Raw genomic sequence first — 10,440 nt, forward strand, 5'->3', positions numbered from 1 at the left:
GTTTAAAAGAACAGCATTCATTCAAAACAGACATGTTTTGTAGCATTATAAATGTCTGTACTGTCACTGTTGAACAATTTAAAGCATGCTTGATAAATAAAAGTGTATATATTTATATATATATTTAAAAAAAATCTTACTGCCCCCAAACTTTTGAATGGTAGTGTAGATTGGAGATGATGTTAGGTCCAATAGCCTAAAGAAAAGTGTTTTTAATCAAATGTAGGCTAATCAAAATGCATTTTATTGCCAAATCAAGCTCTCGTGCAGCCTTTTGGGTGACTGTGACAGTTGCAGCAAAAAGCAATTTTGAGTTAAAACTCGTTCATTTCTGTGTTAGATGTTTTTCCAGAAGAAAATGATTACTTTAGGATATTTTTTGGAATGTTGGATATGTAACATGTTTACCCTTGTGTTGTGTAACTCTGAAAGGGTGGGCAGGCAGAGTCTTGTTTTGAGAGTTACATCACAAACCACACTAACTTCATCAAGATGCCTTTGCTTGTTTCATAAGTATCTTTTTGTTATATCTAAAATCACCCATTATGATACTTATTAGCAAGGATGCAACCCAAATAAAGATTAGGGGGATGCACTTTACTCAATACCTACTGGTTTCTATTAGGCTATATTGAATGCTATAGTTCAATACAATAATAATAATAAAAAAAATCTCATTTTAAAACACACAAAATCTTAAAATTACAAAATAGCTTTATTGGTGCAATTCTTAGCACAACACTTTCTCACAGTGCTCACAAGATGCTGGCCAGTCAGTCTTAGGATAGATCTGGTGGACAAAGCAATGATTGTTGTGTTAGTTTGTTAGGCAAAAATAGGGATTATATAAAATTATACATATATTTCATTGTGTTACAAAACCTATTTTAAGTTATGCAAGTTTAGAAACACATGTCTTTAAAACAGAAAACGTGAATCTAACAAAAGCAGGAGATGCACAAATGGCCGGATTGGCTCTTTTTGTAGGATGAAAAAATTCTTTCAGCCAATCAGTAGCTAAATGTTGCCTAACACCAAGCAACGCCACAGAGCAATCGAGAAATCCGATTCTTTTAGCGAATCGGTTCGTTTAAATGATTCACATGAATCAGTTCGCAGAACTCCTCGCTCGGGATTTTACGCTTTATTGCACGTAATGAAATTAATAATCAGTTGAATATTTAATTACTTTTTATGTTGTGTCAGTGATTTCCATTAACTACTGTCGAGTATTAATTATTCGCTCTGCGAACCGGTTCATTTGAATCATTAAAAAGAACCGTTACAAAATAACGACTCGTGCGCCAATGTGACATTAGAATCAGTTGTGCGATGTTTAGAATGTTATTAAATTACTTAACAATATACGAGTCGTTCTGTAAATTCCAGTTTATTAAACATTAAGCCAATGTAAAAACTAACAAATGTAACTAGCTCTTACCCAGGACCTTTTCTGTGGACTCGCAGAACCCTGGAAAAGAGTATCGAGTTAAAAAAAAAAAAAGTACTATTTTTTTTATCAGCTGTTTTATTATAATTTGTGCATTGTCTCACCATAGTCAGGATACTGGAAAATGACGTCCAATCCCAATTTGAATGTCTTTGCACGATCCTCAAATTTATCCACTATATTATCAGGCACTTCACCGGAACGTCCTTTCAAACGAAATATATTTTTGATTAAAACAGTGCTCTTTTCCACAGTGGTGTCATTGTGACACTAAAGAATGGGTTTGAGAAGTTTAAAATAGAGGCTAGAACACCTACCATACAGTTTCATGGTAATTTTCCCTGCTTTTTTAAAAACCACCATAGCATAAGAGCTGTAGTCTGTCTCAAGCACCATTATGTCCACATTCTCAGCAGGTCTCTTACCTGCATAAAGAATTTGACATTAATGAATGCCAATCATTTAATCAATCAATAAATACCTACCAAGAGGAAATTATGTTTAAAAATATGTTTTAAATTATAAAAAACAAACTCATATTTGGACAATTTATGGTTGTCAAACTCTCTTACGACACCTGAGTGAACCTGATGGCTAGGAAAATAAAAATGTTAATCTATAAAAAAGCATCATTAGCATTAAAGCATAATTTGAAAACATGTTGTTGTAAATGCAATAATATACATACTCTTAAGTGTGTCTAAAGTGTTCAAATACATGCTGGATCTAATGTATTTGTTCACAGAAACCCCTTATTTTAGTGTCCTTCAAATAAATGTTACATGCACTTTAGTAATAGCAGTTCTATCATGACAACTCTCTGAAGATTTTAGCACGGTAATGGATATGACAATGTTAATGCATTTGGTCTTGAATGTAAGAGCCGAAATGATCTCCCCATGAAATCAAATTCTAGGAACTCTCACAAAACAATAAAACTAATCTGGAGAAGAGATCTCCAAAAAGAGCAATTAACAACAACCTCTCTCCTTGTTTATTTATGACCCCCCTCTCCCCTCTCACTTTCCCCTCTGAATTGGAACTGAAAATAATTGGATTCTCATTGTTTATTTATAAAACTGGCATGATACATTTTTATCTGACAAATAAAATGTTATATTTGACTTATTCCGAACTGTTCTGAAATCATTATGACTAGTAGATTAAGTGAAGTCTGGTATTACCACAAATCTGAATGGGAAAAAGAATGGGATGTCCAGATTAATCAAATATCTTTGTGATCAGTTTTAATTAATTAAATACAGTCTAAAATGAATGATCACTTAAAATTGGAGACAGATTAAACACAGAGCAAGACTAAAATAGAAACTAAATCCTGATAAATTAAGTGAACTTTGCAGAGTGGAAGTAAAAGAACTACACACATTATATCTTCACATATATAGTAGCATATACAGTCGTGGCCAAAAGTTTTGAGAATTACATAAATATTAGTTTTCAAAAAGTTTGCTGCTAAACTGCTTTTAGATCTTTGTTTCAGTTGTTTCTGTGATGTACTGAAATATAATTACAAGCACTTCATACGTTTCAAAGGCTTTTATCGACAATTACATGACATTTATGCAAAGAGTCAGTATTTGCAGTGTTGGCCCTTCTTTTTCAGGACCTCTGCAATTCGACTGGGCATGCTCTCAATCAACTTCTGGGCCAAAACCTGACTGACAGCAACCCATTCTTTCATAATAACTTCTTGGAGTTTGTCAGAATTAGTGGGTTTTTGTTTGTCCACCCGCCTCTTGAGGATTGACCACAAGTTCTCAATGGGATTAAGATCTGGGGTGTTTCCAGGCCATGGACCCAAAATTTCAACATTCTGGTCCCCGAGCCACTTAGTTATCACTTTTGCCTTATGGCACGGTGCTCCATCGTGCTGGAAAATGCATTGTTCTTCACCAAACTGTTGTTTGTGTTGTTGGAAGAAGTTGCTGTTGGAGGGTGTTTTGGTACCATTCTTTATTCATGGCTGTGTTTTTGGGCAGAATTGTGAGTGAGCCCACTCCCTTGGATGAGAAGCAACCCCACACATGAATGGTGTCAGGATGCTTTACTGTTGGCATGACACAGGACTGATGGTAGCGCTCACCTTTTCTTCTCCCGGACAAGCCTTTTTCCAGATGCCCAAACAATCGGAAAGGGGCTTCATCTGAGAATATGACTTTGCCCCAGTCCTCAGCAGTCCATTCACTATACTTTCTGCAGAAGATCAATCTGTCCCTGATGTTTTTTTTGGAGAGAATTGGCTTCTTTGCTGCCCTTCTTGACACCAGGCCATCTTCCAAAAGTCTTCGCCTCACTGTGCGTGCAGATGCGCTCACACCTGCCTGCTGCCATTCCTGAGCAAGCTCTGCACTGGTGGCACTCCGATCCCACAGCTGAATCCTCTTTAGGAGACGATCCTGGCGCTTACTGGACTTTCTTGGACGCCCTGAAGCCTTCTTTACAAGAATTGAACCTCTTTCCTTGAAGTTCTTGATGAACCTATAAATTGTTGATTTAGGTGCAATCTTAGTAGCCACAATATCCTTGCCTGTGAAGCCATTTTTATGCAACACAATGATGGCTGAACGCGTTTCTTTGCAGGTCACCATGGTTAACAATGGAAGAACAATGATTTCAAGCATCACCCTCCTTTTAACATGTCAAGTCTGCCATTCTAACCCAATCAGCCTGACATAATGATCTCCAGCCCTTGTGCTCGTCAAAATTCTCACCTGAGTTAACAAGATGATTACTGAAATGATCTCAGCAGGTCCTTTAATGACAGTAATGAAATGCAGTGGAAAGGTTTTTTTGGGATTAAGTTCATTTTCATGGCAAAGAAGGACTATGCAATTCATCTGATCACTCTTCATAACATTCTGGAGTATATGCAAATTGCTATTATAAAAACTTAAGCAGCAACTTTTCCAATTTCCAATATTTATGTAATTCTCAAAACTTTTGGCCACGACTGTATAATAACCCATGGCAGATCTATACAGGTGGAGCTGGGGAAGGTGGAGGGTTTCAGAGGAAGTCTGAAAGCATGCTGCGAAGTGCTCAAGTGAATGCTAACCTGCCATTTAAATGTAAAGCAGCAAGCTCATTGGCTGCGTATACAACATGAACCAATCAGCTTTTCCCAAGTAGTTTAATGCTATATCATCAGTTTCCATTAACGACCCATCAGCTTGCCATTCTAGAGTTTTTTGAAAGAACTTGGCATTACAATTTTTGCATAATTATCTAACATTAAACCAAACCCTAATCATAACCCTATAAGTAAGGGGCACAACTAGCTGTGCATTAAACAATTTTAATGCACGGCGTGAAGGCTTAGAACCACCTGACATGAAGCGGCCTTGCATTATCCTACTTATACCATGGTCGTTTGCCAGCATTGACAAATTAAAGCTGTTAATGATGTTTGGATTGCAGTATTTTACCAAAAGGGTAAAAATGACAGTTACGAAGTGTTAGCACTAGCAATCTGTCTGTTTCAAATCAGAAAGAGAGATGAAATAGTGCGGTAAGATCACATTTATTTGAATGAATTATAGCAGTTATTTGAATTAATTAATTGATCGAGAGAGAAAGAGAGAGAGAGAGAGAGAGAGTGAGAGAGAGATGACAATTGTGTATGCATTACTGCGCGTCTCTTTACAAACAATTAAGCTGTGTTTAGTTACTTCAAAAACAGTGATTTTACCAGGAATATAATGTAGCAATCTACTGTCTAAGCTATTTTATTAATACCACGACTGAGGTGCCCTTGAGCACGGCACCGAACCCCCAACTGCTCCCCGGGCATCTCAGCATAAATGGCTTCCCACTGCTCCGGGTGTGTGTTCACGGTGTGTGTGTGTTCACTGCTGTGTGTGTGCACTTTGGATGGGTTAAATGCAGAGCACGAATTCTGAGTATGGGTCACTATACTTGGCTGTATGTCATGTCACTTTCATTTTTTTCACTTTTAATAAAGGTCGCAGGGCAGCGTTGACAACAAATTTCTGTGTGTGTTCTGTGCAATCGGTGTGCGTGTGGATTTATGTGCATCAATTAAAGCAGTGCATTAATATAGTACAGGGATTAAACTCACCTGGGACTACTTAATTAAACAGTTTTAATGCAAACCTGCCAGCCAATCAGAACCGACTATTCAGACAGGCCATGATATAATTAACATTACTCAGTCCTTTTTTTTTAAGTCTTTAAAATGACTTTTGAAGATTATGAATTCAATTTCATCTATTGCATACCAATTGTCAGTCCAGGTCAGGGAGCATTTCACAACAAAGAAGAGCCATCAATTTAGATGGTGGTATAAATGACTTTGAACCCTTGTCTGTTGGTCAGTGCAGTTCATTCGGCACCAGATACCTACCTTTGAGAAACAGTTGGCCAGGGGTCTTTGTTCTCATGTAGTTCTGCTTGATTTCCCAGCATTCAAAATTGCTAACATTGGGAAAATGCACAATGGATAAGTAGACAAGACGGGGAAAAAATATTATATATATAATTTACATTTCCTAGTGATTTAAATATAAATCATAAATATAAATTATTATAAATTATTTATAATATAAATATAAATATATTTTGACAAAGCAAGCTGTATCTTGACCACCCAATGCTTTTGCTTACATCAGCTGTAAGTTGCCAAAGGGGACTTACTTAAAGTTGTATAACAAATCATGGTCTACCTGTGCAATTTAGTAGGCTAACACTCACAATATGGTACTATCATCATATTTCATAAAAATGTTATTAAGATTAAGATTTATCAGTATTAGAAGCATTTTATTGCCTGATGGACTCATAATGCCTTAAAAAAAGTTCTTGATCTTGTTAAAGCAAGACACTGCAGAAAAAAAAAAGTTTTTTGTTTTCTCCATGTAGATTTTGGGCTTTTGTAGTTTTCATAAAGTGTTTTTTTTTTTTTCTCTCAGAATAGTGGAATTAAAAAAACATCCAAACTACACTTTTAAGTGTTTCTTTTATTCAACACTATAACATTTTATCTCTATATATAAACAAAAATACATATCTTTAAAGTTCATTTTCATATTTTTCTACTCTTCAGTAGCACTTATGCCAAACATTACAGGTTTATCTTTAATCTGAAGGTTTTTACAGAGGGGTTGTTTGAATGTTTTGTTTGATTTTAAACAACATTTAATTCCTAAAAAATGGTGAACATTTGTTTTTGTTTTTTCTGCCTGTTGACAGAATTTTCAGATTTAAAGAGCGATAAAAAGAGATATCTGAATGTTTATCCAATGTTCAGATTTTTGTTCTAGAATTGTATGCAATTCAGTGCATATTTAATTAGACAATACCTAATTTGCATATTTAAACATAAGATACCAGAAAAAATTGTAATACAAAAAAAGTGTTTGCAGTTCTTAATGTAATCAATAACCTGGGATGTATGGTGATATCTGTGGTTTTTTTTTTTTCCCCCTGTTCACTTGGGTCTTCCTGCCCTGTCATAACCAATAGTAATTAAAGTATTTGGATACATCGAACTATATCATAAAGTGAACTAAGATCAGCTGGCAAGTGAGTAAAATGCTCCTCCTTGTGGCCTAAACAGTACTCACAGTTTCCTCACAGTGCTCACTGACACCTTGTCACCAGTGACAGTCCAAGTGGCAGTCGTGCTCTCCAGCTTAAAGCCGCTCTCCAGAAGATTCTTACACCGTGATGCCACAGTAAGAAGGTACCACTTCCCACTCATCTAGAGAGAATTGCTTACGATTTAAAATCATAAACTGTGCGTGCACTAATGAAGAAACATATCTGCCTTCTGTTGACACAACTCTGTGCAAGATAAATGGCCTACCAATTTGAATAATACAAATTCACTCATTGCCTATAAAATAATGAGCCTTTTTATTAACTGTGCCAAAACAAATTAACTTGATTGCTATGGAATTAAGGATGTTGAAATATACCTGATCAATGTTGATGTTCTGACCTGGAGCTAGTTTTTCAATAGCCTGTTCTGCCTCGGATTTCTTTGGCTTCGGTGGTGTTGGTTTAAAGCGTGCTCTTCGTGCCTCGGCAGGCTCCCAGAAACCGAGCCACGCGAGCACAAAGAACAACCGCAGCCAGAAGCGAATCATGAAATCGGTTGTTTTTAACTTGTTGCTTTACTAAAACGCTTTATACCCCAGTCTTCCCCAACAGCTCTGAAGTTTGCTAAAAAGAGCCAGTCAACTGTCCAGTGTTGCCAAATACAGTTTAGGATGATGACCCTCTACTCAGGTTTATCATTAACTCATCGACAAAGCCACACAGACACACATTTCTGACAGTGTTCACTTTAATACAACCTGAAATGTCATTTACAATCCAAAAAATGTTTTTGTTGTTGTTATAAAGTGTGTGCATTATCCGATTTAGATATCATAATGCAACACTACAGTGCACAGGAACTTAATGACACCTTCTTGTGGGATGTTTAATGGACCACACTCTTTTTATTGCCATCTGGTTCCAATAAGATTCTTTAACAACCCTTCCAATAGGTTCTTTACAGTGGAAAGAGTTCTTTAGAATATTAAAATGCTCAACTAAAAACTATTCATAGAAAGGTTCTATGAGGAATCAAAACTGCCATTGCTGCTAAAACTTAATTTTTAAAAGTGCACTTGTTCTAAAACACAATCTCCAAACATTTTTTTTTTCCCCACCATAAACATTGTAAACTGTAACTCATCGCATACCCCATGGACATGTGTTATTCAAATGCTATTTGTTTTTTTTATTTGCATGGAATAACTGTAAATGCAGAGTTTTTTGCTGGATGTCTCTACATTATTTCTCTCTGGGCTTAAAGTTTAGAGCAACGCTGTTGATGCAGAATCGCTGGCCAGTCGGATCTGGACCATCATCAAAGACGTGTCCAAGATGGGCATCACACTATAAAATAAAATGACACGTTATAATGGTATCTGGCAACCTGAAAAGAAGAGTGGAAATTTTACTGTTTACATTGTATGTTAGCAAACAGCACAAAGTAGGGTTTCCGAAAAACCCAACACATTGATTAAACCGGCTGACATCATTGTCCTGCACTCACATGTTTGCAGATAACCTCTGTTCCTGTGCTACCAAGCGAGTTGTCAGGGCGACGGACAATGTTGGCGTGACTCTCGTCTTTTTCCCATGTCCCGTGAGCCTCAAAGAAGGACGGCCAACCAGTTCCTGAATCATATTTCGCTTCTGAGCTGTCGGAGCCAAAATTGTATTTATAATTGCAAGTTTTAATTTATGATTTATGATAACAGATTTTTTATATTTATTTAATATTTAACAGATTTAATATTAATTTTAATCATTTTTTTCTTTTGTTACTCTTCATAACTGTAAAAATGTAAAAGTGTCAACATTACAATTTTAATTTTAATTGTATTTTGATTTAGGTTTTAAAACATTCTTACCTAAAAAGAGGGGAGTCACAGCAAACACAGTGGTACATGCCCACCTCATTGTGATTCAAGTAGATGACACTGAATGGCTATAAAATAAAATAAAAGTGTGTACTTTATTTGAGTTACCAAATGAACTATTTAAACATTATTATTGCTTTGTTAACTTACCACCTCTGTGCCTTTTTCTCTTGTAACAACATACTGTTCTGGAGTCAGCTTCCTCTGCCAATCTGTGGACTGGTCATAACGTGTCAGTGACTGCAAACCTGTATTAACAGCCATAAACGCAATACATTTTTTGTTCCAACACAGACATCTTAATAATGGATAAATACTAATCCCACAATTTGTAAAGAATTGTTACAAATAAAAAATGTAGAAGAAAAGTGTTTCTTCCTTATAAACTTGTTCTAATGAAAATCTTTCAAACAAAAATGTCTTGAAAATATTGTTTTAATTAGAAATTTTATATTTTATCATATTTGTCTTCTAAAATAACAAAGTTAGGTCTTTAATGACATCATTATCTATGCAGTGAAATCCTTTCTTTTGAGAAAACAACATCAACACAAACATGAATTTGATGAGGTTTCTGAAATATTTTGTGATATTAATAAAAAAATCGAATAAATCAGTGTTACAGGCTATTATCTAATTAGGTCAAATATACTATTATATAAAAAAATGTATATATCGTGTATTTCTTTTTGAATTATTATTATTTATTTTTTTTACTTAGGCCTATTTATTTGAACATGCATCACATAAACTTTAGCAGGCCTTTCTCAAAAGCCACCACTGTGTTTGAGTAATCAGGTCACGCATGCATGTTCTGAGCTACATGACTAGAATAACTGCACTTTGCACCGACTTGCTAGATAACGAAATAGAATTGCACAAGATTTAAATAGCAGAAAATACAATATTACAATAGAAAGAATATCCTAAGGTACTTCATTTGTAAACACAATAAGGATCGAGGATAAAAATCCCTACCCGTTGATGTAGACACCAGCCGAATCCCTACAAATATTCTCTTCTGAGGTAAAATTGATTTGACAGTCGCTCCGTTGGAGACGATAGAGGAGAAGCGAATTAGAAAACGCGACATTTTTCTCGACATATGATTTCATCCAGTGGCCTGACTTTCTCCACTATTAGTTCACATAAGCTACCCCAAAAGACTGAAAAGAAGCTGAACTGATCTCAGCTTTTTGCATTCCCCCCCTCACAGCTCGAGCAGCGGAAACCGGTCACAATTCAGACTTTATGGGTCACGGTCGACTGGCTGCAACTGATCAAACTTTGCACCTTTTGTCAATGGACTAACCGCATGCACGTCGAAGTTCATAAAGCGTGATTTTTGGGTTCCTTGTTTTCTGTCTTATCGGAATGTTTTCGCTCTTATCATATTTCATCGCAGACTTTGACCTTCATATGAGAGAGAAACGTGTACCGCCTTCTCCAACTGTTTATTACAGTCAGAAATGATGCAATGTAACTAAGATTTGACCAGAATTCACATAATTTTGATAATACTTTATTACAATT

General features: G+C 35.8%; 2 protein-coding genes across 2 annotated transcripts; both read right to left on the reverse strand.

The window, feature by feature from the left end:
- Positions 1 to 696: 696 nt before the first annotated feature.
- c8g (complement component 8, gamma polypeptide) lies at positions 697 to 7,707 on the reverse strand. The gene is made up of 7 exons (XM_019087202.2): positions 7,408 to 7,707; positions 7,054 to 7,190; positions 5,835 to 5,905; positions 1,768 to 1,875; positions 1,555 to 1,656; positions 1,442 to 1,471; positions 697 to 790 (listed from the first exon to the last, which is right to left on the reverse strand). The coding sequence occupies exons 1-7, from the start codon at positions 7,576 to 7,578 to the stop codon at positions 780 to 782; spliced, it is 630 nt and encodes a 209-aa protein (XP_018942747.1). The 5' UTR covers positions 7,579 to 7,707; the 3' UTR covers positions 697 to 779.
- Positions 7,708 to 7,760: 53 nt separating this feature from the next.
- Positions 7,761 to 10,272, reverse strand: msrb2 (methionine sulfoxide reductase B2). Its single transcript, XM_042751915.1, has 5 exons — positions 9,886 to 10,272; positions 9,058 to 9,155; positions 8,899 to 8,975; positions 8,538 to 8,685; positions 7,761 to 8,377 (listed from the first exon to the last, which is right to left on the reverse strand). The coding sequence occupies exons 1-5, from the start codon at positions 10,010 to 10,012 to the stop codon at positions 8,273 to 8,275; spliced, it is 555 nt and encodes a 184-aa protein (XP_042607849.1). The 5' UTR covers positions 10,013 to 10,272; the 3' UTR covers positions 7,761 to 8,272.
- Between the last annotated feature and the right edge of the window lie 168 nt (positions 10,273 to 10,440).

This window comes from Cyprinus carpio, chromosome B24, assembly GCF_018340385.1.
Source record: "Cyprinus carpio isolate SPL01 chromosome B24, ASM1834038v1, whole genome shotgun sequence".
Classification (NCBI taxonomy): domain Eukaryota; kingdom Metazoa; phylum Chordata; class Actinopteri; order Cypriniformes; family Cyprinidae; genus Cyprinus; species Cyprinus carpio.